The sequence below is a fragment of the Penicillium subrubescens genome, assembly GCF_028828155.1.
Source record: "Penicillium subrubescens strain IBT 31985 chromosome Unknown utg000007l_segment0_segment0, whole genome shotgun sequence".
Taxonomy (NCBI): domain Eukaryota; kingdom Fungi; phylum Ascomycota; class Eurotiomycetes; order Eurotiales; family Aspergillaceae; genus Penicillium; species Penicillium subrubescens.
Window position 1 is genome coordinate 2,781,845 of NW_026643157.1, and position 27,239 is coordinate 2,809,083.

The 27,239-nt window shown below is 49.0% G+C and overlaps 10 protein-coding genes across 10 annotated transcripts; 6 read left to right on the forward strand and 4 right to left on the reverse strand.

Moving 5' to 3' along the window:
• Positions 1-275: 275 nt before the first annotated feature.
• On the reverse strand, positions 276-4,693 carry N7473_010768 (putative C6 transcription factor; the record flags this gene model as incomplete). Its single annotated transcript, XM_057156707.1, has 7 exons — positions 276-1,083; positions 1,143-2,523; positions 2,579-2,695; positions 2,757-2,791; positions 2,876-3,054; positions 3,575-3,984; positions 4,042-4,693. 7 exons carry the CDS (start codon positions 4,691-4,693, stop codon positions 276-278), a joined length of 3,582 nt encoding a protein of 1,193 aa, XP_057005362.1.
• Positions 4,694-5,676: 983 nt separating this feature from the next.
• On the forward strand, positions 5,677-6,712 carry N7473_010769 (uncharacterized protein; the record flags this gene model as incomplete). Its single annotated transcript, XM_057156708.1, has 4 exons — positions 5,677-6,056; positions 6,114-6,245; positions 6,336-6,624; positions 6,698-6,712. 4 exons carry the CDS (start codon positions 5,677-5,679, stop codon positions 6,710-6,712), a joined length of 816 nt encoding a protein of 271 aa, XP_057005363.1.
• A 1,948-nt stretch (positions 6,713-8,660) lies between these two features.
• Positions 8,661-10,459, forward strand: N7473_010770 (Zn(II)2Cys6 transcription factor; the record flags this gene model as incomplete). Its single annotated transcript, XM_057156709.1, has 6 exons — positions 8,661-8,673; positions 8,739-9,113; positions 9,171-9,478; positions 9,534-9,667; positions 9,725-10,361; positions 10,412-10,459. 6 exons carry the CDS (start codon positions 8,661-8,663, stop codon positions 10,457-10,459), a joined length of 1,515 nt encoding a protein of 504 aa, XP_057005364.1.
• A 62-nt stretch (positions 10,460-10,521) lies between these two features.
• N7473_010771 (uncharacterized protein) lies at positions 10,522-10,776 on the reverse strand (the record flags this gene model as incomplete). Its single annotated transcript, XM_057156710.1, has 1 exon — positions 10,522-10,776. The coding sequence occupies one exon, from the start codon at positions 10,774-10,776 to the stop codon at positions 10,522-10,524; it is 255 nt and encodes an 84-aa protein (XP_057005365.1).
• Positions 10,777-11,670: 894 nt separating this feature from the next.
• N7473_010772 (T6SS phospholipase effector Tle1-like catalytic domain-containing protein) lies at positions 11,671-13,549 on the reverse strand (the record flags this gene model as incomplete). The annotated part of the gene is made up of 2 exons (XM_057156711.1): positions 11,671-13,347; positions 13,418-13,549. The coding sequence occupies 2 exons, from the start codon at positions 13,547-13,549 to the stop codon at positions 11,671-11,673; spliced, it is 1,809 nt and encodes a 602-aa protein (XP_057005366.1).
• A 748-nt stretch (positions 13,550-14,297) lies between these two features.
• N7473_010773 (uncharacterized protein) lies at positions 14,298-16,073 on the reverse strand (the record flags this gene model as incomplete). The annotated part of the gene is made up of 1 exon (XM_057156712.1): positions 14,298-16,073. The coding sequence occupies one exon, from the start codon at positions 16,071-16,073 to the stop codon at positions 14,298-14,300; it is 1,776 nt and encodes a 591-aa protein (XP_057005367.1).
• Positions 16,074-19,660: 3,587 nt separating this feature from the next.
• Positions 19,661-20,491, forward strand: N7473_010774 (uncharacterized protein; the record flags this gene model as incomplete). Its single annotated transcript, XM_057156713.1, has 1 exon — positions 19,661-20,491. The coding sequence occupies one exon, from the start codon at positions 19,661-19,663 to the stop codon at positions 20,489-20,491; it is 831 nt and encodes a 276-aa protein (XP_057005368.1).
• A 1,485-nt stretch (positions 20,492-21,976) lies between these two features.
• On the forward strand, positions 21,977-23,860 carry N7473_010775 (amino-acid permease; the record flags this gene model as incomplete). The annotated part of the gene is made up of 5 exons (XM_057156714.1): positions 21,977-22,139; positions 22,198-22,268; positions 22,323-22,450; positions 22,512-22,693; positions 22,761-23,860. The coding sequence occupies 5 exons, from the start codon at positions 21,977-21,979 to the stop codon at positions 23,858-23,860; spliced, it is 1,644 nt and encodes a 547-aa protein (XP_057005369.1).
• A 505-nt stretch (positions 23,861-24,365) lies between these two features.
• On the forward strand, positions 24,366-24,947 carry N7473_010776 (putative glyoxalase family protein; the record flags this gene model as incomplete). Its single annotated transcript, XM_057156715.1, has 3 exons — positions 24,366-24,499; positions 24,568-24,763; positions 24,843-24,947. The coding sequence occupies 3 exons, from the start codon at positions 24,366-24,368 to the stop codon at positions 24,945-24,947; spliced, it is 435 nt and encodes a 144-aa protein (XP_057005370.1).
• Positions 24,948-25,634: 687 nt separating this feature from the next.
• N7473_010777 (zinc-dependent alcohol dehydrogenase) lies at positions 25,635-26,918 on the forward strand (the record flags this gene model as incomplete). The annotated part of the gene is made up of 4 exons (XM_057156716.1): positions 25,635-25,759; positions 25,824-25,872; positions 25,931-26,087; positions 26,146-26,918. The coding sequence occupies 4 exons, from the start codon at positions 25,635-25,637 to the stop codon at positions 26,916-26,918; spliced, it is 1,104 nt and encodes a 367-aa protein (XP_057005371.1).
• Positions 26,919-27,239: the final 321 nt, after the last annotated feature.

Consider the following 27,239-nt stretch of genomic DNA (forward strand, 5'->3'; position numbering starts at 1 on the left):
ATTTACCACTGTTCTCGGAACGCACGGGGGAGGCTGTGTGTAGTGGTTGGAATATCTGGCCGCCCTGGATGCTGGGGAAACATTCCCATTGGTAGGGGGAGTGAGGAGGGAGGCTCATGGAGGAGGCTTCACCAGTAACCAATGATTCGACTGATAAGACATGGATGATTGAGACTGATGGCCACAAACACCTCAACCTGTCAACGTATCCGAGGAACGAGTAGAAAAGATGCAAAGGGACAAAATCCTCAACAATGTGCTTGGAATCAGCTCTTTCATCCACCAGGCCGGAACAACCAATCTGTCTCCGGCGTGGGAATCAGATAATTCGTGATATTAAACTCATTCGTATTCGTATTACCATTCCCATCAACAACAGGTCCCGTACCCGTAAGTCCATGAATAGACATTGGATTTGGCACAGACTCAGACATATCCAGATGACCAGGATTAGCCGAATTAGGATCCGGCGCGCGAGCAGGCGGTACACGCGGAACATTAAAGAACCCAAAGACATCGAGGTACTCGAGTTCATTCGGCGCCAGGTTCCGCGGGGGAATAGTCGAGTTGGAAGGACGCGTTGCGTCATTTCCGCCGTTGCTCATGGATGATGGAGATTCACGGGGTTGACGGGAAATCAGGAAGTCGAGGTCAAAGGCACAGCGGCGCATGTCGGCTAGGATTTTGACTGTGGAGGGTGTTGAGCGTTCGCCATCTGTTGCGGCGGATTGTTGGTATTCGCCGTATTCGTCGAGGACGCGCTGGAGGATGTTGCTATAGCGTTCGGCGACTTTCCAGTATTGGCCTAGGTGGGCGAGGGTGTCGACGAAGAAGAGGATGTCGTGGCTGACGGTGTGGGCGATTGTGGAGCCGTGGACGAGGAGGAGTCGGGCTGAGACCCAGAGGGTGAAGGCGAAGGGGGGTCCGAGCTTGTCGAGCATGTTGTTTTCGACGACGAATCGTGTTACGGAGAGGATGTTGTCGACTGCTAGTAGACACCGTTGGCTGGCACTGTATGACGGGGTGAAGATGGGTGATCGAGTAGTTGGGTACGCGGCAGATGAATGCAGGCGGATCACGGCTCTGGATGGTATCTTAGCAGGGTATCGTGATATGAAGTCTAAGAGTAGGTCTAAACTCACGTTTGATAGGTGGCATGGAGCTGCACCCAGTCGCTATGGAGAGATCGGCTCTGTTTTCCTGCGGCGAAGAGCCTGGACGAATTCTCATACGCATACTCGACAGGCAGGTTGAACTCCCATGATGTGAGCTCACTGTCAAGCTTGCGGTATGTGGCCTGCCATTCCTCAACATCGGAAAGCGACCCAATATCAACAGGTCGCTTCAAAAACAGGTGAATGCGAGACAGAATGCCCAGGATCTCCATATATAGTCCGAAGGATCCCACATTCTCTGCATGGCTGAGATAATCGGCTCGATCACTGGAACAATGGAATCGTCGCGTCTCGACGGGCTGGTTCTTCATGAAAAACTCTTCCTTGCAGGGTAGCTTGCGGTCGATGTCCTTGTCGTCAAGGGCAAAATTGAAAGCAGTGGCGATTGTTGAATACCGGTCCAACAAGTATACCATCCAGAATAAGCGTCGTCTGCTTTCATCCTCGATCCAAGAGTCAGGCTCTGAGAGTGTCACCGCTCTCAATGTGTAGATGGAGGGATACACTGGAGCGATGAGAGATGATTTGGACTCTACAGCCAATCCCAGTTGGACGACAGATCGAGTGATCAGAGCAAGCAACTTCCAACCCGGGGGACCGTTGGATGATCCAACCAAATCTATTGCCAATATGACGAGGGCTTGTAGAGCTTTCACAGATGAGTTCTCCAAACCGTAGAGGAGAACTTTCTGTTTAGAAGAGTCGTGGTAACGCTTTCGATTCAAATCGTTGAGTCGGGCATCGGAAGAGAAGCGCAAGGTTGTTGCTACGATGGCATACAGAACCATCCGATCTGCCTCTTCCAGCGGGGACGGGCCGAAGAAAGTGTCCAATGTCGACCGACGATGAAGAATTGGGCACCAGGAATTGATGTGCTCGAAATAGAGATCAACCAACGCGTACAGCAGATCATAAGGCGGAAGATCCAAGTCAGGATCTGCCAATGACTGCTCCTGGTTGCCAAAAAGACTGACGGGGACTTTCAATGAGGATTCGTTCCCAGTGTAGTCATTATTTGTTTGTGCGTTAGGAATAGAGGGCAACGAGCTCATCGAAGGTGCTGATCCTCCATTTTGAAGGCTATTTTGAACCAAGTTCTTGACCGAAGTCTCCGACGGACTTGTGATAGAGACATCTGCTCGGCGAGAGGGTAGGTTTACCGAAGAAGCAGGGTCGTTAAAGTAAAGTGCCGTGCGGGGACTGGGACCATGGACTGCCGAGGGTTCCGAAGGAGAGCTATAAGAGAGTGAGCCAGCTTGGGTCATCTCACGACCCATTGAAGGCTGGCTCTGCAGGACATGCATCTCAATAAGACGGGCTTGCGCCTGAATGATCTCCTCCAATCTGTCTGAAACACTCATGAGATTTCGGATCAATGGAGACTAGGTAGAGTGTCGACCTACCAAGCCGCTGCTCCAATTCCTTGCCATACCCAGCCCGCAGGCCAGGCTTCTTTCGCTCCTTGTACTCACACATCTGACCATTGCGAGTACACCAGCCACAGCTGGGCTGGACTCGATCTGTATTAACGATTCTAGGTTAGCAGCGCGGTCTGTCCTCAAACAGGCCGTCGTCACATACCGCACTTGACCTTTCTCTGCTTGCATAGTTCACATCTTTGAGGTACATTAGCCTTGGATATCCTGCATACAATGCGCCTTCACGGCCGGGTATGTGGCATGATCAGCTCGGGTACGTACGAGACGGTGAGGGGCCGTTTTCGTTTCAAAGCTCGCGAGCCATTGGGGCCAACAAGCTCGCTATCCGAATCAATCCCGGACGAGTACTCCCCCGGGCTTTGTTCTTTATCAAGGCTGCCGAGTCCCTGATTGGAGGAGGGGGCAGCAGCGCGGGAGGTGCTGCAGTGTTCGGCATTTTGCTATAGCGAGATAGTCCACTCTCTTATTGAGGATCGACCATGACGCGCACTCGGCGGAATGACACGCGGGATGGTTTCTGGGCCAGTGAGGTCGAGCGTAATACACGGCGTTTGTCCGATGAAGAGGCAAGTTAGGACCGAGGGTGTGCGAAACAAGAGGAGAATGAAGACTTCGGGATCGCGGAGTCACTAGGCCGAAGTGGAGTGCCTCAGGCAGAAACTGGGGCAGTCACCCCGCGTTTCTCCACTTCTCGCTTGCACGAGCTTCTGCACTGCTGCACGATCCCGAGTTGGAGAGTTTTCCCCTGGCATGATGACATGCGATGAAGAAGGGTTTATTCTCTTAAAAACCTTATGATAAACTGAGAGAACATCTCAGTCAAGAATTCTCATCTTCTTCACAAACAAATGCTATTTACAATCGAGAATCTTAGGCTACTAGCAATGGCACTTCAACCTGCCGCGGTCGGTCCTCCGGCATCTCGGGCCAGCAATGCCCCGAGAGATTTCAAATGCTAACATCGTACGCCCTCACCGCGACTTGGCCCCAAACACCCTGTTTCTGCTCCTCGGTCAATCCTCTTTTCTCTAAGATTCCCTCTACAATCTTTATCCACCGATTCCACGAAACATTATTGCCTCCACCGCCAATATTGCACACGGGCCAATCCGACCCGAACATGACTCGCTCGGCTCCAAACGCGTCGAACACCACGTCTGTCCAAGGTTGGATGCGATCGATGAGGTTGGAGATATCAGGTTCGGATTCGGAGTCCAGTGGGGGAAGCTCTGAAAATGCGCCCGAGAGCTTCATGTAGGTCCTTGAGCTCGACTCAGCCATTTTCGTAATCAATTCTTTCCACTCTAGGAACTCGTGGTGAGATGAGACGGATTCAGGCGAAAGTCGTAGATTGGGCTTGCAAAGATGATCTAAATGCCGTAGATTTAATATAACAGCTGGTAAAAACTCTTGAAATGCGGACTCACTTATAATGATTGTCACACTGGCATCTCCCAGCCTATCCATCATTTCCACTGCTTCACGCAATTGATGCAATCCACCTTGTCTGGCGTCAACCCCGAGATCAAAGACCAGGCTTTGCTCTCCTAGCCAGCGCAAACCTTCCACAAACTGCGGCTGAAGCATCACTCCAGCTGGCTTGTCCTGAACCAAGTATCTCACTCCTCGCACCTTGCGCCAAATTTCTTCCGTTTGTGTCCGCTCCTTGACCTTGGTCATATATGAGGTGAGAGCCTCGGGTCCCCCTGGAACCGGCGCCCAGGGAATAATTCCAAGACACAGGTCTTTATGAGTCGCGTCATGGCCTTCCCCAGAAACTGGTTCTCCCAGCGCAATGCGTGTCAAGAAGGACACCTCATCCAGAGCATGCATCCATCCCGGGCTATCTGGCTGATCATCTGCCACGGATGAAATGCGATCTGTCTCAAGGAAGATAAAGCCACGTAGATATTTTGATTCGGCACTGTCGCTCTCAGTAGAAATGGAAGATGATGCGTGTCGGTACTCGTCGACACTGTGTTGCGCCCCGAGGGGACTGTCAGGGCTGTACCAGGCCAATGTTGGTAGATGAGAGGCTGGGAAGAGGTGAATGTGCGAATCTACAATTGGAGTCGGCATTTTGATTGTTGCTTCTCCTTGAGAGTATCTTCGTCGAGCTGTGCTTTCGTGGTCAATTGTCACGCGTTGACATTGCGGGGATGCGGGGTCAAGATTAGAAGAGATGGTTCATACCTTCTAGGAGGCAAGCGGCAACTGGCAAGATATACCAGTATATAAACAGGATGTTATCAATTTGACAGGTATAACAAGTAATGAACTTGAGGAGAGTTAAAAGCCGCGAAAAAAATTGGATTCCATCGCTAACAGTCGCCCTCGGTAGACCTTGTCCCGAGCCCCAAAGTGGGCCGGAGTGAGAGGATCCTCAACCGCTTGGACCTTTATACAGATCGCCATCCCACTTCTGATTGAACGAGTTACCGATTTTCTGGAACGCAGCTCTTCTTTTTGAATTGTTATAAGAATTTACATTTATGCCTATCTTTAAGTTTTAGTATTTACTCCTTACAGACCCCCTGAAAGTGTGTCAAATTGTCAAGGCAATAAATGACGGTATACTCCAGGAAGCTTGTCCATAGACCATTTTTGGTCTAGCAAAGATACCACACCCTTTTATCCCTCAATTATATCTTCTAGTACTACTGGATATCTACTGTCTATCATATACTAAATTCAACGGTGCCCATCTAGTTTCACAGGAATGTTGGTCTTTATCTCTGTGGAGCACGTCATTGAACAATGCAGAGACAAGGCAGATAGATGCTGCAGGCTGCAGGCATATCAAGATCGGTACCCTCGAATAAAATCATTTGCAGCTATGTGTAGGTACAAAGTCAGCCTCACCTAACGATAACCAGATGATACAGGTGACGCCTAATCAAAACGCCTCTTTGAGCGGGGTGGAAAGGTGGCTGAGGCTGAGTCGGAAAAAGATGACCATTCCCCATTGTCAACGCCCAACTCGCTCATCCTAAGCTTCAATCCTCTTTGAAATCTTCACCTTGAAAAGATAAAGCCGATCTTCGAGTTTTTCACACAAAAATATGTCCCTCGAGCAGTTAAAATGGCTTCGGACCAGACTGCAGGACGATGACTCGAGCAAGACAAGCTACGATCCCTCATCGCCAGAAGTCTACGAAGCAGTTGCGAAAAGCTCTTTCTATCGCCTGCCTCTAGAATTGCGGTGGAAAATTCTCATTCTCGCATTCGGAAACCACACTCTTCATTTCGGGCTCATGGACCCCAATGGAGAACAAGATAAGATTTTCAGTGACTGCGAGCCTCGAGCTTTGAGATGGTGGAGCGGCATTTGTATGCGCGATCCAAGTCTGTCTCCATTCGAAAACAATTGCCTCGGCCATCCAAACTACAAGTCTACGGAGGATATTGGTGTGATGGGCTGGCTACGCAGCTGCCGGTTAGGGTTTGTGATGTCTTCTCATCGTTTTTTGCAAGATGGACCTAACTTCGCGATGACTAGATATACTGAGGGTATTAACGTACTTTACTCGACCAACACATTTCATATTCGCAATCGAATGCTGATAGAAAACTTGGATGTACTTCTTCCATCAAAATACCTCACTCGCATCCGGTCTCTGGAATTATGCGGGTACTTCTATCTAAAGAATTGGCCATATCATCACCCTGAAACCGCATTATTAGGATATCATGGACTTGAAACGGTTCTAATTGCTATCAGAGATTGTTTCCCTTCACTACGGAAGCTTTATTTCTCTATCGATTCCTACGATGTAGGCGCCTTTTTAGATTTTGGCGAACCGGAAGGTGATTCCATCGAGCCTTTGATTGATGTTATGGAAAAGTCTCTCGGCATAGTCGAGGAGGTTGTGTTTCAGAAACATCATAGTCTCGAGGTTGAAGTTGCATTGTCGGCACGAGTCCTGAGCGAGCTCCGAAAACGAGGGTCGGGTGTGATTGCTCCACAGTATCCGGGACTTTCTGTACTGCAGGGCAGGGATGATAGCAAGGTATGTAATTGTGTCTGGTTTGACTGGTGAACCCATTTCTCACCATTTCCTACAAGGGGACTAAGCTGACTAGTCAATGGTGACATGACAGGGTCTCTGGCAGTTTCCACGAAGCATCCATTATAATAACAGAGCAGATTAAAACAGCATTAACTAGTATGCATTACGTGGAGAAACAATGTCAAGGGTAGCAATGGGCATATTGAATTTCCGATTTCCGCCTACAGAGACCAGATGCTGCGGGTGTATGAAACGCCACGAGACTCAGAGCAAACCAATTCGAAATACTGTAGGATCTTGAAGTTATATACCAAAAGATGAATACAGGACTGAAGAACCTCCTAGATCAGGTATATAAACTCAGTCACTAAGTGAGCCTTGGAAGGTACATGGGGCAGTAAGATATGAATCTACCTAAGGTGAAGCCTAGTAGGCAATGATTGGGAGTCAAGCATGCATATATTCTTTTTTGGCTGACATCCTAGCACCCACGACCATAGGGTGTGGAGAACAGGGCTTCCCGTCCGCTCAGCCGTACTTAAGCCCATTATAGTACGCGGTCAATTCTCGATGCGCCCTGGGCCCTAAAATGGCGGTGGATTTGATCTTTGGGTGAGTGTGGGTGATGTGGGAGAGAAATTTCCAGACAGGGGTGATATAGGCCCATTACCACCATCACCAGCGGGACCCCAGTTCCGGCAACGACTATTAGCTAGTATGGCTGGCGGCCGGTCTGAGATGTTTAGAAGCCACAAGAATAATTCATGATCCTGTCTTGCCACCAGGTTTGGGTGAGCTCCCACCGACTCTTAGTTTCCGCCTGCTCTAGCAAAATTAGGTACCAGTCGACAGGAACGCAAAGTTGTAGCCTTTTCCATGTTCGACTCGAAGCAAGTCTGTCCCAATGCGCCATAAATTCAGTCATGTCACTGGGAGAAACAGTCTCATGTTGTAGTGAGGGCATTCGAATTGTCAGTCGTAATGAGTGGAGGTTGGAGAGAGATTGCCAAAAGACTCCAAAGAATGCAGGGTAGACGGGTGTCCAGCTGCTTCTTACCTCTTCCTGTGGCTCGCTCAAGGCACTTCAAAGTTCGAATAGTACATCCATCGATTGGAGAAGGCTTAGACAACCAGGCGACAAAACTCTCAAAACGATAAACAAAGAGTCAATTTTACTGCGTGGGATGAATACACTTGTCCCGTACAGAACTGGCAAAGCGTCTTCGTAGCTAAAAGAACACCGTATTAGCCATATCTAGGTCCTAGCAACGAAGTGAATTCAACGACTTGCCCAAGTTGACAACACCTTAACCACTCCACACCCTCGAGCTTTGTACCCGGCGGTGTGCTTGTTAGCCGATCCCGGCTGTTCTTCCATCTCTCTTCCGCGTACACCACGCATCGGTCCATCCAAGCATTCTGGGTAAAGGAATTGGTTTCTTGGCAGATAATGTGATGCCAGCCAGTACCTCACCGGGCCGTTGATCATTGACAAAAATCGCTTGCGTTGAAGAAAGGGGCCGGGGAGGCTTTGATTGAAAAAGGGTTTGGCTCAAAAGGCGAACCTGGCATCCATCCATACTCGATATGTACACGTCGATTACCCATCAGCTCAATGTATATCATCCTTCTCACTTCCTTGGGAAGCCCGAAAAATTTGCTGTCCTGAGAGTTCTGTTGTCGAGTACATCGTAGAGACCCTGATTCTCACCCTGTCTATTGCGCACTCACCTTATCTCACCCTGACTGCACATAAGCCACGCCGGCTAGTTAGTAGTATGGTGGGTGACCACATGCGAATCCTGGCTGTTGAATGTTTTTATCTTTTTCTTTTTTTCATCTTGTTCGACTACAATATTTGATTACATAATCTACTGATACCTTAGGTGTCAACATTTGAAGCCACGATAAGATTGCCAGCATCCTCAGTTTGGTAAGAGGCGGGGACGACAAACGAGCACAGTTGTATCCGAAAAATCAAATAAGCAGAAGTTATCTTGATAGAATCCACGCCATGTTATAACTGAGAGCCGAACATGCGCTCCTCCGGTCCGTACCACTTGCATCCTCCAGCTATCCTCACCGGGTTTCCTGACCATGTATCCTCCTCTTAGAAGCCGCCTGCCTGACATGTCGTCAGAAGTCCCGTCGATGTGATCGTGGGCGGCCGATGTGTAAACGCTGCATCAGTAAGGGTTTGCAATGCGGTGGGTACCCAGACAAGTTTCGCTTCTGCGGGATCGCCAGCCGTGGCAAGTGGAAGGATCGAGATGCCCCGGTTGATGTACAGGGTGCATCTACATCTGCATCCGCCTCAGCTTCCCCCTCATCATCGAATGTCTCAAAAAAGACTGTGTTCGAGCGAAGTGGGATTTCATCGAGTGCTTCTCCCCATCAGAAGCCTGTATCCCAGAATTCGACCCCGAATGAGCAGTCGGAAATTAAGACAGTCCTCGGCTTGGAGGAAACGAAATTACTTCTGAAACACTGTAAGTTGCTTGTGTAGTCATTTATCATTTGGATTTTTTTGACTGAGGCTTATACAGACGATCACATTATCTGCCCTCATCAGATTGCCCAGCAGTCCGATAATAGGGACAATCCCTATCGCCGTTATGTGCTGCCTCTGGCGTACGAACAGATTGGCCTCCTTTATGCCGTGCTTGGACTCTCTGCATGCCACTTGGGTCATTTGAGATCTGATAAGCACTTGTATGAGACGACTGCTGTGAATTATCGGGTCAAGGCAATTACTGCCCTAGGCGCAGGAATCAGAAAAGTCTGCTCCGGAAGCTTCAGCGATGATGAGCGAGATGGCGTGTTTGTAACAATACAGATCCTGCTGCTTCATGATGTAAGTGAAGGAAACTTTGGATTCAATGCTGTATGACTGACTGCCCTTCACATAGATTCGGGAATCTGGCGTGTCGACGCATGGCGCACATATATCAGGCGCGCTGTCCATTTGTTCACAGCTAAAGCTTGATCAGCACTTGACCATAAAAGATGAGAGGACTGTGTTCTTCTTGGGCAATCTTATCTGGTGAGTTTTCTCTATTTCGCATGGTAAGCCTTAGTCTCATCCTGTTGTTCGTTATAGGCTAGACATTATCCGAGCATTTTCTGTGCCTGAACGATTGTGCTTCACTCAAGAGCTTCGTCAAAAGTTGCTATCACTATGTGATTTGAGATTCGAGGAAGTGAATGGCTGCCCGCGGGAGCTAGTTCTCATCATCGGTGAAATTTTCGAGCATGCCAAAGCCCATTCAAGTGGCCGTCTGAGCACTGAAGAGTATCATACGCAAGTCCAAGCATTGATCCAAAAGATGTACCTCTGGGATAGCTCTCGGTGCTTCTTTCCCAGTGAAGATCCTCTCTGGCGATGCGTTGCAGAGGCCTTTCGTCATACATGCATCTTACGAGCTTGGCGTCTTCTAGATCCCACCGAACCCGCATCGACGATGCACATACAGACATCGGTCACGGCGATCCTCGATTCCCTTGCACATATCCCTGGAACCAACCCACTAATAGAGATCAACGTGATGCCTCTATTCATAGCTGGTGCCGATAGCCTCTCTCCTCACTCGCGTCATTATGTCCTCTTGCGACTTACAGAAATTCAAGCAAGAGCTGAAATGGGCATGGCGGCACCTCAGTCATTGCTTGAAAAGGTATGGGAAGCTAGAGCCCGTCAGCCAGAAAATGATCATAGTAATGTTCCTTGGATGGATTTTGTGAGAGAACATGCATACCCAGGTTATCGTGCTTCGCTAATCCGGTGTAGACCCACAACGCCGACTCAATGCATCAGGATGATTATTTGATCATTTAGAATACTCATTTCATTCTTGGTTTCAAACTAGAGCTTTGGAGCTCTGTCCTCACTTCAGTTTATCAAATGCCCTCAGGCAGTTCAGCTTCAACAATTCCCAGTCCATCGCCTTCATGCACCCAAAATTTGACAACTCGCAAGCCGACAGACGTCATGAGATCAGTCCAACGTAGCTGCGTTCGCTCCAGACCCGAACAGAAGACCATGACTGCCATGTCAGTCATACAAGGCAGAGAACGAGCGTTCTGGTCGGGAAGAATGTACTCCTCCGCAATGATCTTGGAGAATCCCGGCTTCATGGAGAATCCCGGCTTCATAGCTGGCTTGAGGTTATTGAATATAATGGCTGCTTTCTCATCGGACGAGTCGTGAAGCACGTTCTTGAAATAATATACCCTCGCGCCTGAGATTTCGAAGATCAGTTGAACAACTCAAAAGACGCGGTATTGGAAATTTACCTCGAACAGGTTGGACCTGATTGAAGAAATCGTAGGACACAGTATCGATACCAGCGGCTGTCAGATCCTGTGCGCCTTGAACCTCTTCAATGACTGCGGGGAGATCCTCTAAGACCAGTTTACCTTGAGCGTTCGGGAACCGCTTCCTCAATCCGATCAGATCATGACCGCGACCGGCCCCGATATCAACCAGAAGCGGGGTGTCAGCGCCTCTGATTGAATTAATTTCCTCTCGCGATGAGGGGCTATTATTGTTCCACCTGTGTACAGGATGTTACTCAGTGGAGCTAAAAAGCTGCCTATCAATACCCCGGTATCAATCTGAGTATTTCCTTGTTGGGCTGAACGCAAATCATCGTGCATGACGGTGCTACACCGGCAGTTACACGTTACACGCAGGTTCCCACCGACCAATCATTCTCATTTCCAGAGCCTCTAGCCTCCAATACTTGCCGAAGCCAACTAGAAAATAAAAATGCTTGATAGCTATATCCACGGACTTGATGGCGGGGTGATAGAGAAACAAGGCGTGCCACAGAGCAGTGGAGTCTTGCCCACATCGTCCATCGACGGGCTGCAAGCCTCGCGCAGATCGACCCACCTCTGCGTCGGCTCCCTTTAGACGTGGAATAAAACTGGGTGGGGGCGAGACATTGTTTGCCTTTGGTGGAAGAATGATTACAGGGGCATTGACTTCTTCCAATGGTATAGTATCGTTCACATCAAATGATAAACCCCATCCTCGCCAGCCACCTATACATCCGCAGCATGATCATCCTGACAAATCGACTCTGCGGGAATCCTCGAACTCTTCCGAATATAAGTCTGTCGCACCAGATCGCCCTCATGTTTACAAACCTCCCATTCCCCAATACCATATTTCTCCGGTGCACGCTTAACTCCACGCCCACCACCTCCAACTATCAAATTCCCCGGTCGGTAATTCGGGTCAATTCGCAGCTTATGAACGGCCGAGATGTGAATCTGTGCACCTTCAGGGATATCACGCACTTCTCCGCATGGAAGAGGCCAGCGAATCGGCTTCCACGTTCCATCAGGTTGGAGATCCATTCGTCGGAAAGGTAGGTACTCCATTATTCGCCATGACAGTGTTGAGAAGAATGAAAGGCCGCCGCCGTATGTGAGACAGTCGTGGGCAGTGCCCTGGTTCATGGTATGGGTAAGGGCTTCGTTGAATTTGTCGGTTTGTCGGTGGGGGTTGGTTTGATTATGTGCTGCGAGGCTGTTGGGTACTATGGTTTCTTTGAGTGCCTCGCTTGTGCTGGGGTATTCCTCGTAGCAATTGAAGCGTTTTAGTTTTTCGGGGTCGAATTCCAGTCCGGCAGCTTGCGCTTCTTTGACCATCCATACCAGCGGTATATGGCTAAGTGGCCAGGGATCTTCTGGGTTGAGTTTCCAACCACCTCCGACATCGCCGTGTTGGCCTGGGAACCAGACTTCTGAGATATCCTGCTCGCCCTGCTCTTCTTCTCCGTTGCCCGGAATGTTTAGGCTTGGGACTCGAAGGGATGTTCTGAAGATTGCACTCTTCACTGAGTGATGCTCAGACAAATAGGCATTGGTTCTGGGTAATTCGGAACTTCCTTTGCGCATTGGCGACGACGACGGGGCACGATATCTGAATTCGTCTGTCCCATTCCCAGATCCAGGCCTGCGACGCCCTTCTCTCCCAGCATCATGATCATTTTCGGGCAAAACAATCTCAGGGACTTTGGTCTTTTCATGATCCTCCCTTGACAGCAAATGCCTCAATCGATGTGAATGCAAATGACCATGCGCAACAGGTCTAACCTCAGATATCAAATCCTGCCGAAACTTCGCTCGCCGTTCATCAATCGAAACAGCATGCCGAATAACACGAGCCGTTGTCTGCGCCGTATAAGGAAACTTGCTCCTCTCCATCCAAGCATTCTCAAACATCGGCACACTGTTCACCGTATCGAACAGTCCCATGAATTTAATCCGGCTCACCGGCCTGCTAAACGTCTCCCGGAACGCCTTCATGAACCGAAACAGCTTATGCCTCTCTTTATCATCCCGCTCTGTGCCACTTTTCTGCTGCTGCCATTTCGCAAAAGTCTTCCATGCAAATCGTACCAGTTCCTCATTCCCGGGCTGAAGTAGACCGATGTAATCGAGCATCTCTGCGAGAAAACGTGCCGTGTACGAGCCTCGACTGAAACCGAAGAAGCAAATGTCGTCGCCAGGGGCATAGTATCGCATCAGGAACTTGTATCCGCCGAGAACGTGTTCGTCGAACGAGGATCCCAGCGCTGCATCCTTGGCTTTTTTGTATGAGGATTTGATGCGCTCGATTCGTCCTTTGCTGCCTAGTGAATGTGATGTCACATATGTCCCTATGCCGGGTTGGTAGTAGTGGTATTGGTGGCTTTGGCTGCGATCAAGCATCTAGATATATTTGAAGCGAGCGAGTTCAGTCGCGTCGAAATAGCCGTCAGGGATATTAGTGACTACCTACGCGATAAATCTTCACGAGATTCGTATCCGACTCATCGCCCGCAAATTTATTCCCCGTCCCATCAAAACATAACACGAATTGTTTCGGCTGCGCAAATGGCCCGGAGGCCTCCCTCCGTTCGTGGGAGTCCATGTTGGGCCGGATATCGCGATGAATGTCGTCCAGATAAGATGACAGCTGATGGGGCCCATGGTTCGTATTTATTATTTATTAGAGTCAACAAAGTAAATATACCCGGGTAGTGTCGCGGGGGGCTGAGATCCCTGGGCTGAAGATGAATCGGGGGCTGCAAGATACGATCCAACCAAATTCGAGTACTTCTCCACGCTCCGCCGTCTGTCATAATCCTTGGCCTGTAGATCGCCCGGGATACGGTCAGCTTACCGCTAAGAAGGCTCCGTTGCGGCGTGCTGGTTGGGCGGGCGCTTGGTGGGTCGCGTCTTCAGCGTCTGGGCGCTGCTTTCCTATTGTAAGCTGAACGACTAATCGGGAAGGATCTTGTTAGATCTAAGGGTGTTCGTGGGGGGTGAGAGGGTTTAGCTTGTGAACATGTTTGTCAAATGGGTAGATTATTCGCTCAGGTCGATGCGTTGATTGTCCTTCGCGCATGAGTGAGGAGGCCCTGGCGACGAACGAAGTCTTGCATATGTCGATGAACTAGAGGTCCAAAGCGTCGCGATCACAATTCAATATGTTTTTAATTTCGTGTTTCCCTTTTGGATGTTCAATTAGGTACATGACGTATGTTCCTGGGGGTATCGATACATTTCTCATCCCATGTTCGTCTTCACATTAAACTCCATGCTATACTTCCGCCTCTTCCTCTTTGCTCTCCTTGTTTTTTTTTCTCGCCGACGGGCACCTGTGTTGACTTCGGCATTTAGTCAGTCTTCGGAACTGTTGCAGCAATCGCTGCAGGGGCAAGGTGCATAATCTCAGCAACCTCCTCATCAATGAGAGGACCCGAGTACTCTTTCCTAGCACGGACAAAGTACCAGATACCACTCAGGATCAGCACGCCACCTGTCACGACGATACTGTAGTTCATGGTCGTATAATCCACAGGGGTCTCTGGAGGCCAGACACTCCAGAAGATAACGAATAACATATACACGCAAGCGTACGCATTGTTAATAGTACCGAGGATGCCAGGGACCTTCCATGGGCCCCAGATCAGAGGTGCCTGGGCGATGGCATACTCAGTGGGCTGAATGCCCTTTTTCTCAGGAATGTTGCGTTCGGGGCTCTGTGAAGGGCCTGAAGTGGGGGTTTCCTTGTCAATTAGGCTCTTGGGGCGCACAGGGGTAGCAGGTTTCTCCGCAGAGTTGGCAGTGGCGCTGGTGGCAGCGACGGCAGAATCCGAGAGACCGTCCATCATAGTGCCATGGGGCAGTACATTTCCTTTGATGCGATGGTAGAGAAGGAACGCGCTGGGGAGGAAATAGGTGCCGTAGAATCCAGTCACGGTGAGGGAGATGACATCGTTAAAGGCAGTGGTGGATCCGATATAGATGAGCGTCAGGGCACATGCGAGACCGCAGACTACAGTAACAGATACGATGGGGACTTTGGTGCGATGGTTCACCTTCTTCAGATAGTGGGAGAAGGGCAAGCCCTGGTCTCGAGCAAAAGACCAGGTCATACGAGATGCAGTGGCCGTGATACCGGTCGAACAGGCCATAGTCAGTACCATGATGAGGGCGGTCATCACCGAGGCGCCAGCATACGAGTGCGTGACGTCGTAGAAAATTTGAATAAAGGGGAACCCTGTAGCAGTGTTCAGCACAGACTCGACATCGCCCAGGCAGAATAAAACCGTGAGCATCATCGAGAATCCGAGGGCGCTGTTGATGGACATGCCCGCAATGATCGCTTGGGGGATCACTACCGCGGCGTTGGCAACTTCTTCCGCCATATGCACACTGGCATCAGCTCCGACAAAAGTAGCAATATTGCCAATAAAGCCAACACAATAAGAAATTCCTTGTGTTGGCCAGTTGCCTTCATTCAACGTGGTGTGGAAGACAAAATCTGCCGATTTCTTGGGTGACATGGCCAAAAGCACAGCAGTGATCGCGATGAATCCTGCCAAATGCAAGACCAACATGAAAATTTCGAAACGAGGGAGAATATGAGGTACTACCACATTGATGAAGAAGGTTCCCGCAACACTGGCCCATGCCAGGAGGGTGTTCTGCCAACGCTGCTGAGCAAAATCCGGGTTGTTCAAGGTGATGAGACCCTCGATCATCGTACCGAGGAATATCGTCTCCGTCGCGATCGTAGCGATCCATGCAAGGGAGGTCAGCCAGCCAATCAAGTAGCTGCAGACTTTCTTCCAACGCATCGGTGCGAGCATGTAGACCCAGTAGTACTGCCCTCCGGCAATGGGTGCCATTGAGGCCAGCTCTGCGATGACTGTATATGTCGATAATGTCGACAAACAGGCAATAATATAGCCATAGAAGGCGCCCGCAGGACCACCATTGTCAAATGACTGGGAGAACAAGGTGAGAACAGTCTCCCAGGTGATCAACTCGGCCATTGCGAAACCGACGATCGCCATGAAATTGAATCGTCGCTTCAGCACCTGCTTTTTGCCCAGTCGGGCCAGAGCCAGATCATCGCTGGTCTCAGGGCCATTTTCGACATGCATGGTGAATTGGATTTTCGGAGCCGCCCGTTAAGAAAGTAGGTAGAGAGCTCCGTTTGGATGACCAAACTGGAAGTGGAGATGGAAAACAGGAAGTTGCGTTTAGACTCCACACATTCTGCGATCAACGGGACTTCAAGGAGTTGCACAAAGACCCTTGTTCAAACGTGCAGTTATATCTTCTCTCGGGAATCGGGAGAATCGGGAGGAAAGTGAGATGGACAGGGTTTTAAATGTCACCGACCGATAACCGAGGCCATTCGTTAACTACTGCGACTTGCCATTTGCGACTTTTCGCTAAGCACCCGCCAACCCAGCCTTTTTCCCCACTTCGTTCGCTTGGCCGCTTGGCCGCTTTGGGGTCAATGCGACGACCCCCAGACCCATTCACAACGTCCCTCGCACAATGCGGAGTGGACATGATCCAAAGGGAAATTTGGCCAGAGATGGAGAAATAAAGAGCCAAGCTCGCATGATAGGGATACCCCTCTCATAGTGCCTCCCGCACAGGTAGTTCGATCCCGTCGAGCACAAAAACACATTGTATAGCATAATTAAAGAGCAGCCCGGAAGTGGCACAGACTCAGAGAAAGTCGGGAACCGTAATCCCAATGCAGTAAAGATGTGGGCTGTCCTCGCAAAAGCCTGTTGGACACTCAGACGGCAGGCAGGATCTATGAACACCAATGAAAGCCACCCAGCCATGTTTAAAGCCAATTAGAGACTGGCTAGAGGCTTGTTAGGAACACTTAGAGGCAATCTAGCGAACACTTCGGCATTCTCCGGCCAACCACAACAATCTCGTCTATAGCAACAATGAGGATGTCTCAAGTCCACAATGGGGTACCCAGTCCAGCTACCGCTCGGGGTCAGACTATTTACCGATCACTTTGGTAGACCTTAGTCTGTAGGGCAAATTAGGCAAGGGCCTTTTCCTATGACGCGTGGGCATTTTCCTCTTCTGAAGCATCTTTCAATCACCAAACTATGTCCCTGTCAAGCGATCGGACCGTCCGACAGGATCTTTTATCCAGGAACGGAGATATGTTTTGAGATATGACAATCTACAAAAGTGATGGTATGGCTGATTTCTCTGATTGGCCATCTCAAGTCTAAACATGACCTTTGCTTGCAGGAACTTCAGTGGATTGGCCGGATGTATATCAATCTCCTCTGACAGCTTAGCTCTCAGGAACTACTGGTCAAATGACCAAAAGCCATTCAATTGTCAGAGATCCTCCTCAACATCGATAACATCATACGTCTCCGGGTCCCTCTCCTGACTCAACTCAGCATGAGACGAGAGAATCAGTCGTCTCATCTTCTCGTCCTCAGTCACGCATGGCTCGTATCTCATATAACCCCGTACAGATATCTGATAAACCACAACATCACATTTTGCAGTCGCTTACTTGAAGGGTTCAGCAATGCCTGAATTTTGGCTCCACGCAGGGTATTCCTTTGATGGTGAGCATGCCCAAAACGCTCGCTGGCATATCTGTTGTCCATAGCGAAGGGGTCCTCGAGTGACCACGAACTCGAACAGCGTTTCCATGCGGACTACAGTCGAGCGTATTCAAGTTTTCTAGGCTGCTCGCAATGAGCGTCAGTCACATTTCTATGTTCAATTAGAAATATAGCCGGGAACTTGCCTTGATGATGCTCTGCGACTGCAGACGCCCCGACACCACGTTAAAGAAGACAAATCCCGACATTGGAGGCTGCTGAATAAGCATACGACGCCAGCTCACTTCTTTTCGATCATAGGCAGCTATCTTATCGGGGTACTTGATCATATCCCAATTCGCAAAACTGAAACAGCCAAATCTCGCTAGCGATGCGCCATCCAGGGAAAATAACGTTGGGAAAAGTTCTGCCAACAAAGGGTTTCATGATTTGGATACATTTTCATCTGGTATGAAGTAAAGATATTTCTGCAGAGAAGTTGAGTCTCGGATGAAAGAATTCGAAGGTCGACAAGTTCGTTGGGCGCCGGTGAGAAGTTCGTAAGTCTAGGTGGAGTAGAATGAATTCGAGGAGCTCGGCTGTCGCAAGAACCTGTTCTGCTGTCATTTTGGCACCTTTGACTTATCTATAAGAGGTGGTCTCGTAACTTATCACGCAAATTTTATATGGGCTGTCAGACGCCAGCATCCCCTCATATGCATTACGCAGTCTCTTATCATGTGATGCTTGTCACAGCCTCACTGGTGAGAGACGAGTTGTGGTTGGCTAACGTGTTGAGCCTCAATTACCATCCACCACCGGTCGCATCATGGCTCAATGGAAATATCAACCAACCGAAGACGTAGCTAGTTAACTAGGGTATCATTTTGTGAGAAAACAGTGTTTACTAGATCATGTGATGAATTTGCCACGTGACTCTGTGTATAGGATTCCTTCAGATAGATTGTTGCTTCTACACATCTCAGTGCTCACAATCTCTCGAACCTTTATATCCTCTATCTTCTCCAGAAAAACCGATGTGGACAGGTTATTCTAATCACAAGTTCATTACCGACGGAAATATTTTAATCTGCAAGTGACTCTGCATTCTCCCATTCATCTATCCCACTGGCCATAGGCCATCCTGCAAACACCTTTCACTTTTCATGGGGACTCGTCGGTTGGGGATCCCGATCGGCGATGTACAAGTCTAAAGAGTTATTGATTGTACCAATTTTAGGCTACAGGAATGTCTTCGATAAGGCTAAGCATATCATTATGTAATAGTTTCGCCGGATGGGCTTAGAAAGATTTTAAATTTGACTAGAGGTAGTTAAATTTTGAGGTAAATTAGAGTCCAGTCCAGAATAAGGCTACATTACCTAAAATCCTTCCTTATCTAGTTTTGACTTTGCTGCGGCTTTTTGTGTGCCTTCAAACTTAATCATGGTCTTATTTAGTTCTAAACAACTTAGTTTGCCCCTGAAGGATCTGAAGGACCTAAGTGTCTCCAAGACTCCAACTTGGAACCAACGTTATTTGTAATATCGAAGTAATCGGAATCTTTCTGCAAATCTCTTGTCATCGATATGGTTGTATGTCTGTCAATTGTTGAAAGGGAGTTCTTGGTCGCATTCAACTTTATTGCTGTTCAACACCATTGGCCCTAATGCAGGCATAATGACGTACCCAGAGTTTGTCAATGATATTCCACCTCCAAGATGAGACTATTTACATTCAGCATGGTTCATTTGAAGTCTTCAATTCAATTGTAATAATGAGAATGTAGTAGCACAATGCGAATTATGTTAGCAGTAGTCTCTATCCATATATCACAAAGGCCAAGTCATTCAACGTTCTTTGTTCTGTGCTTGTACACTGTAAAGCCTCTTTGTTTGAACCCATTGTTTATGGATAGAATGCACTATTTCGAGTACTCTTTCGTCGTATTTGACAAAAACAATCCTATTGATGTCTATTCAAGGTTTATAAATAGGCATCATGGCCTTATTTCCCATATAAGGACTTCGTTTCTCGCGATGTGTGCACCATATCAGATTACAAGGTCTTCTGCTCTCTACTGCATACCCCTACCTCAAAGTCTTTCTACCAGTTAGTTACTCATCTTTACTCAGTACAGCATAATGGTGTTCAACAAACTTATCAGGTCCCCCGAGGTTGGTAACTCAGGAAAGAGGGGTTCTCGCTTCCGAAAGGTCCAATACGGTGAGTTGGAGAAAGAAGGTGCGGCTTTGCAGAAATGCTTCACTTTTTCCCCGGGAGAGTCAAACGATACCAAGGCAAGAGTAATTGAATTCTCTGGTTACACTCCCTGGGCACCCCAGGATTTCGTGAAAACAGGGTGGACCATTGAAAGGGTCGGATGGAAGGGTGATCCACCTCTTAGCACTCAGGGTTGGAAACCAGCGATAGCCCCTTTGACCCCCCTGCCTTGGTCTATCCTGCCAGTTGCGAAACAACTTGGTATTTCGACAGAGCCAATCTACAAAACCGTGTCACTTTTCAAGTTGGTCAAGGAAAATGCCGAGAGCGATTATAGCGACTATATCATTCAAGTCGGTCCGGGTGTAATCGTATCTCAGCTCAGTTCCCGCTTCATGGGTCCACACTGGTCCGACGTCGCTCTTGCGGTCTATAAACAATATGAGACCGCTCCGTTGAAGTATGTATTCCGCGTGGATATCACGAACGAGATTGTTGAACGTCTGATCAGCGAGGAGATTTATTCAGTGAAGACTGGCCTCAGGTGGCCTGACTCTGTTCAGCGAGAGTGGCAGATTAGTACTTGCGAGTATAAGGCGCTTTTGGGAACTCCTTTAGGCCGTGGAGTGGTCGCTTTAGTTCTCAGGGGCTATGATCGCGGCAAGAAGCTTATTTCGAGCATCTCCACCTTCTCGGATGAACAAAAGGTTTCTATGCATATGCTCTTCGTCATTTCGGATCAACCTAGGTAATCGCTTGATGATTAACCGTTGCCAATTGCCCTGCAACTGACCACATCTGACTCGATGCTTCAAGAAACCGGATAGCTGCGGGTATTTTTCGATGCGGATTTCAACGGATTTCGGTTTTCATTGTGGCGTGACTGGGTAAGATTGTTAATTCTTCGCAACATAATGGTTCTGATCCGACTTGTTGTGGGGATTTGAATTGAATTGAATTCCTACCAGTGTTGATTGTTTTCTTGTTTGGATTGTTCAGGTCCGGTTGTTAAACTTGAAGAAGGTTTTTATCACCCAGATATGTCCTCGGTACGTACCCCTAAATTGATTGTTTCCCATAAAAACCACTCGGAAGAAACAAGGTTCCCAAGAAAGCTTAATTAGATTAGCAACCTGATTGGTTCATCACCACAGTAGATCTGGTCGGCTTTAATTTCCTTCTAGAACGCCTCAGATCTAAATCGGGTTTGGGCTCATTATAGCGAGTGGCTGTTCGTTCTCGCCATTGGTGGCTGATAAGCTCCGATGCCGCGTAAGACGGACATCCCTTACCTTTTTGCGTATGAGTACTCCGTACTGTATGTCAACACTCAAGCCTCAGATTGCCCCATGGCCCCCTGGCGAATTGATGCTTGACGGGCTGTTGTTTCCCCGTCTGGCGTGCCCGCGTGGTATCCTCGGTCGGAGGACCTCGTACTGGGATGTGGAGGCAACCTTCTTATCAACGGGAGCCCCGACGGATGACCCCAGACGACCCGTAATGGTAGATTATGGTACGGAGTACAATCAGCAAGGTGGATGAAGCATTATCAGTCGTAGCGTGCTAAGCGTTATCAATTACCTTGTTCGACTTGGCAAAAGGCCCTACCCCTTATCATGTTGAGATTATCACCATGCATCTTTCGATTAACATTCCAGAAATAGTGATTCTTGTTTTCAACACCTGATGCATTAATCCTAATCCCTCCCTGGCTACTCCGAACCTGTCACTATTCTCCTCAGGGTCACAAGGTGGCACACATGCTTGCTTCCTCCCGTCAACCACAACGCCACGCCTCTGCCTCAAAACGCGGGGTTAGATCCACATTCTTCTCAAGAACGCCCTCTACTGGCTTACGAAGGAAAGTAAAAGTCTCGTTTTCCACCTTCCTCTCACGGTTACAGTCGGGGCTGAATACCCTTGCGATAAGCGCGAGTTGGACGATGGGCTCGAGCCAATTGGACTAGATCACGGGGCGGTCATTATCAAACGGGCAATGGGCTTATCTTCCAATTGGGGATGGTCTGACCGGGCGTCGAATGGCGCAGGGCCTATAAGAAGCTTTTTTGACAAGATGTCGTACCTAATGCTGTATCGGTCGCCACGGTCTGTTCTGTATCCTGTTAGCCTCAGACGGCACGTATATAACGCCATCGGAGCCCGGCCTTGATCTGAGACGCCCCCCTTTTTCTTTTCTTGAACCAGTTCGAGAATTTCTTTTTTACCCCGGTTCAAAGATGACTGCCTCAGAGGAGGATATTGAGAAGAAGGGCGTGACCGCCGTAGAGCCCGCTGGGGATAGGTCTATGCCGGCATACGACGATGTTGCGGTCGGCACTACCCAGATCAGCCCTCTCAAGCGGAGTCTGCAGGGTCGTCATATGCAGATGATCGCTATTGGTATGTGCTTCGTAGATCGGTTTGATGGGTCATCTTGACTGATGTATGGCATGTCCAGGTGGTTCCATTGGTGCTGGTCTGTTTGTCGGTACTGGTAGTGCATTGAGCGCGGGAGGTCCTGGAGCTTTGGTAGGTCTTTCCGATCAAGCCGCTTGAAGTAATGCGAGAACTAACTTTATCAAGCTCGTCTGTTACTTGATTGTCGGTGGCATGCTTCTGCTCACGGTCCAGGCGCTGGGAGAGTTGGCTGTTGTATATCCTGAAAATGGTGCTTTCTTCACTTACTGCGTTCGGTTCATCAATCCTGCTTGGTTAGTCTCCTCTATCCCTTCTTTTGTTTCACTTACTTATAAACCATGTATCAATCAATAGGGGTTTCGCTGTCGGCTGGGATTATGCTATCAGTTGGCTCATCATCCTACCCTTCGAGATCACTGCCGCTGGTATCACCATTCAATATTGGCGCGATGACTTGAACGTCGGGATATGGATCGCAGTCTTTTTGGTTATCTTGTCCGCGATTCAATTCTTCGGCGTTCGTGGATATGGTGAAGGTATGAATCGTTCCTTTTCTTTTTCCTTTGTCGGTGCCGTTTGGATTCTAACAAATTATCGCTTTAGTCGAATTCGCACTCGGTATGATCAAAGTCATCGCGGTCATCGGCTTCATCATCCTCGGTATCGTTATCGACTGTGGCGGTGCCCCCAAGGGTGGATATATTGGTGCCCATTACTGGCATGACCCCGGCGCGTTCACCGATTTCAAGGGCTTCTGCTCGGTGTTCGTGACAGCTGCATTCGCCTTCTCTGGTACTGAGCTGGCTGGTCTCGCTGCTGCTGAGGCCGCCAACCCCGCCAAGTCTGTGCCCAAAGCCACCAAGCAGGTCTTCTGGCGTATCATGATCTTCTATGTCCTGGGAACATTCATTGTCGGCCTGATCGTCCCTCACACTGCCGACTACCTGCTCAACTCCTCAGGTGCTAACACAAAGGCTTCTCCCTTCGTTGTCTCGATCGCAAATGCCGGTATCAAAGGCCTACCATCAGTGATGAATGTTGTTATCACCATCTCCGTCATCAGTGTCGCCAACTCTGCCACCTATGGATCTAGCCGTACTCTCCAGGCCTTGGCTGCGCGTGGCATGGCCCCCAAGTTCATGGCGTACGTTGACAAGAAGGGTCGTCCCGTGTACTGCATCCTTCTCCAAATCGCCTTTGGTTTCCTTGCTTTCATCAACGAGGCATCGAGCACTGGCGGCATCATCTTCAACTGGCTTCTGGCTCTGTCCGGTACTATTTCCTTCTTCGTCTGGGGAAGTATCTGCCTTGCGCACGTTCGCTTCCGCGCCGGTTGGAAGCACCACGGTCGTGAAGTCAGCGAGCTTGCCTTTGCCGCTCCGTTCGGCGTAATTGGAAGTTGGATTGGCTTTGGTCTGAACGTGATGTGTCTGGTCGCTGAGTTCTATGTATCGGTTGCTCCCAAGGATGCGGAGGTCTTCTTTGAGAACTACCTCGCAGGCGTGCTGATCATTGCCCTGTTCATTGTCTGGGTGATCTATACCAAGTTCAACAAAGATCCCAAGCTTGACCGGGGTGCTTGGTTCGTGAAGGTGCAAGACATGGATGTCTTTAGTAACATGCGTGACACTGCATTGGACGTTGACCTCCCCCCAAGGTTGTGTACCACACTTGGGGAGAGTGGTTCAAGGCGGCACCCATGAGAGTCATTCGCTCGATTTTCTAGATTCACAATGACCGTGATGATGTAGGATGTGGTGATGTTTCTGTAATAACTGTCCAGCTGTTGAGATGAGTAATTAATACAGATTCCCTGGGATTCATTCCCAGTAGCCAAACAAGTACCTCTTCTTTCTCGTGGTGTAAATGACTCAGTATTCGGGAGGGTATTCCGTTTTATGACCAAGCCACAGATGACACAATCACGTTTATAAGCCGATGAAGTCGAGATCGCACTGTCTGTGAGTCATGAATCACGACTGCCCTACGGGGCCCAACCCACGAGTGACGACTAAAGTATCGTGAGTGGAGCACAAACAATCACCAATCAGAACCGGGATCCGATTTCCGATTTCCCGTCCAACGTGGGGGTGACTTCGGGAAAGAAATAAAGCGTCGCAAGCGTCCTACACAGTTCATGAATAAACTTGGGATTGTCTTTCACTCGAAAATTAAACTCAAAAGCTTGTTTGATTGCAGTCATCCACCATGATCACCAGCATCGCCCACGTCAATCTCACGGTACACCCGGGGACTCTAGAACAAGCACAGGAGTTCTATGGCCAGACCCTCGGACTAAACTCTGCACCAGTTCCCGAGCTGCAGATCGGGACTATTCTATGGTAAATTCTCGAGTCTACGTCATTGCCCAGTACGAATTGGAGATTAATCGAAATGCTGAGAAATGTAGGTTCGATATTGGCTCTAGCGGACAACAAATTCATGTTACCTGCGGTCCTACTGACCCCAAATCGACTCGGCACCCATGCTTTAAGCTACCAGGCCGTGATGAGCTAGAAACTATCAAAAAATCCATCTACGATCACCACATCCGCGGGGGCCGGCAGCACCAATGGCAGCAGACAAGCCTGGTGAAGAGGGATCAGGTAAGCTGTTTCATCTAGAGACTCTATTGTATCGTATGAAGTGGTTGAGGCGCTTGAGACTAACGATACATTCTTGTAGGTACCAAAGGAAAGGAATACCCTCAACGGTTCTTTGCTCGAGATTATGCCGGCAATCTGTTGGAGTTTACTATGTAGGATTTCCGATACACGGGGGAATTTGTGAATGATAATGCTTCCTGAGACGAATAGAATACTCTCGGAATGATTAATGTCCTTCTAAATCATAAGTTTTAGCGAGACTCCGTCTGTTACTCCCCTGTGGCTTTCCAGTAAGTGGAGATTGCGGGGTTGGCCGATCCATGTGGATGGAGATGCCCCGCGAAGAACACCACAGTAGCACTAACTCTTGAGGACCTTGAGCGACCGGTTGGTTTCTACGTATAAATAAAGAGTAATCTATCTACCGTTGATCTCCGTTGACTGCTTTTTCGCACTTGATTCAACAAACATGAAGCTATGCTGCTCTATGCAATGTACCATGCAGTCGCGGATACCGTGGATCGTCCATGACCGAGGTCCATCACGACTCCACCTCGCACCCCTCATCAGCGTCACTTTGGCCCAGGATTGGAGCTCTGCACTAACTTGTTCACGGACGAGCCTCCTAGTGGGCTCCGACTCTCCGAGGCTCGTACACGTTGAAAATCATGTAACTCTGCCAATCTTCCGAGCCCCGCGATCCAGCTTCTCCACATTGGCTGTCGCCCTCTGTCTCTTTCACTAGGTGGCGGGTTTTAAATAGTAATCCTTTTGCCCGCAGACCATCTTTTGACTTCTCATAGCAGTCATTCATATCCTGCACACTACGATAATACCAACCCTCTACACTAGTCCAGGGCTTTCACTCAACATGGCGACTGTCGATATCCCTACGAAGCAAAGGGCTGCTATCTACGACCAGCCTGGTACTATCTCAACTAAGGTTGTGGAGATCGATGTGCCCGAGCCTGGTGCTGGCGAGGTTCTCATTAACCTGTACGGTGATCTGTGAGGCCCTAATCTAAGATGAACTAAGAGGTCTGACTTGTTTGGTTGACAGGACTCATTCCGGCGTATGCCACTCTGACTATGGAATCATGACCAACACCGTATGATGACCTAGCCTCCACGGATACTGTTATTCTTCGAGATACTGATTTTGTTAAGTGGAAAAACCTACCATACCCAACTCAACCCGGTCAAGTTGGAGGCCATGAAGGTGTCGGCAAGATCGTCAAGCTTGGTGCAGGCACCGAGTCCTCTGGTCTGAAGATTGGCGATCGAGTCGGTATCAAATGGGTCGCCAGTGCTTGCGGAAACTGCCGTATGTCCCACCATCGGCCTTATCTGAGACAAACATAGCTGATCACAATTCACAACAGAGCCCTGTGGAGCGGGAGCCGACGGACTGTGCTTCAAGCAGAAGGTCTCAGGCTACTACAGCCCAGGAACGTTCCAACAGTACGCACTAGGACCAGCCAACTATGTGACACCGATTCCCGATGGCCTGGACTCCGCCGAGGCAGCACCAATGCTCTGCGCTGGTGTGACGGTCTATTCAGCTTTGAAGCGTAGTAACGCACGCCCTGGACAATGGGTCATCATCTCCGGCGCTGGTGGTGGCCTCGGCCATATTGCAGTGCAACTCGCAAGCCGAGGAATGGGTCTTCGCGTCATTGGAATCGACCACGGCAGCAAGGCCGAGCTTGTTAAGGAGTCTGGGGCAGAACACTTCGTCGACATTACACAGTTCCCCAAGGACGACAAGGGTGTCGCCTTGCAGAAACACGTCCAATCACTAACGGAGGGACTGGGTGCCCACGCTGCCATTGTCTGCACGGCTGCAAACGCAGCGTATGCCCAGGCTTTGCCGCTGCTGCGCTTTAATGGCACCCTTGTTTGTGTTGGAATGCCCGAGCATGACCCACAGCCGATTGCGACTGCGTTCCCAACTTCTTTTGTTAATAAGCAATATACAATCACCGGCTCTGCGGTCGGAAATCGCCATGAAGCGGTCGAGACATTGAAATTTGCTTCTCGCGGCATAATTAAGGCTCATTACCGGGTTGAGAAGATGGATGCTCTAACCTCAGTATTCCAGGAGATGGCTGAAGGTAAGGTTCAAGGGCGTGTTGTTTTGGATCTGTCAGACTAAGTGATCTTGGATCCATATGGGATTGCCCGGAGGTTGCGGTTTTTCGAGTTTGTGTTGATACTATGTACTTTTTCGAATATATATATCGCTCTGACACGGGTTACAACTCCATAACCGTCAGTTAGTTTTTCAAAGCCGACGTTGTTTTCGTGAATCACGCTCCTGTGAGAATGAATCTCAACAATTTCTGCAAGGAAATTTTAGTAAAATTTCATACCATGCTACTTCTTTCAAAGATAGATAGATGGTCTATGCGTCTTGATAAATGATCACAGGTGCAAAAAATGTGATAAAAAAGAATTTGACCGACGCAGGGGTCGA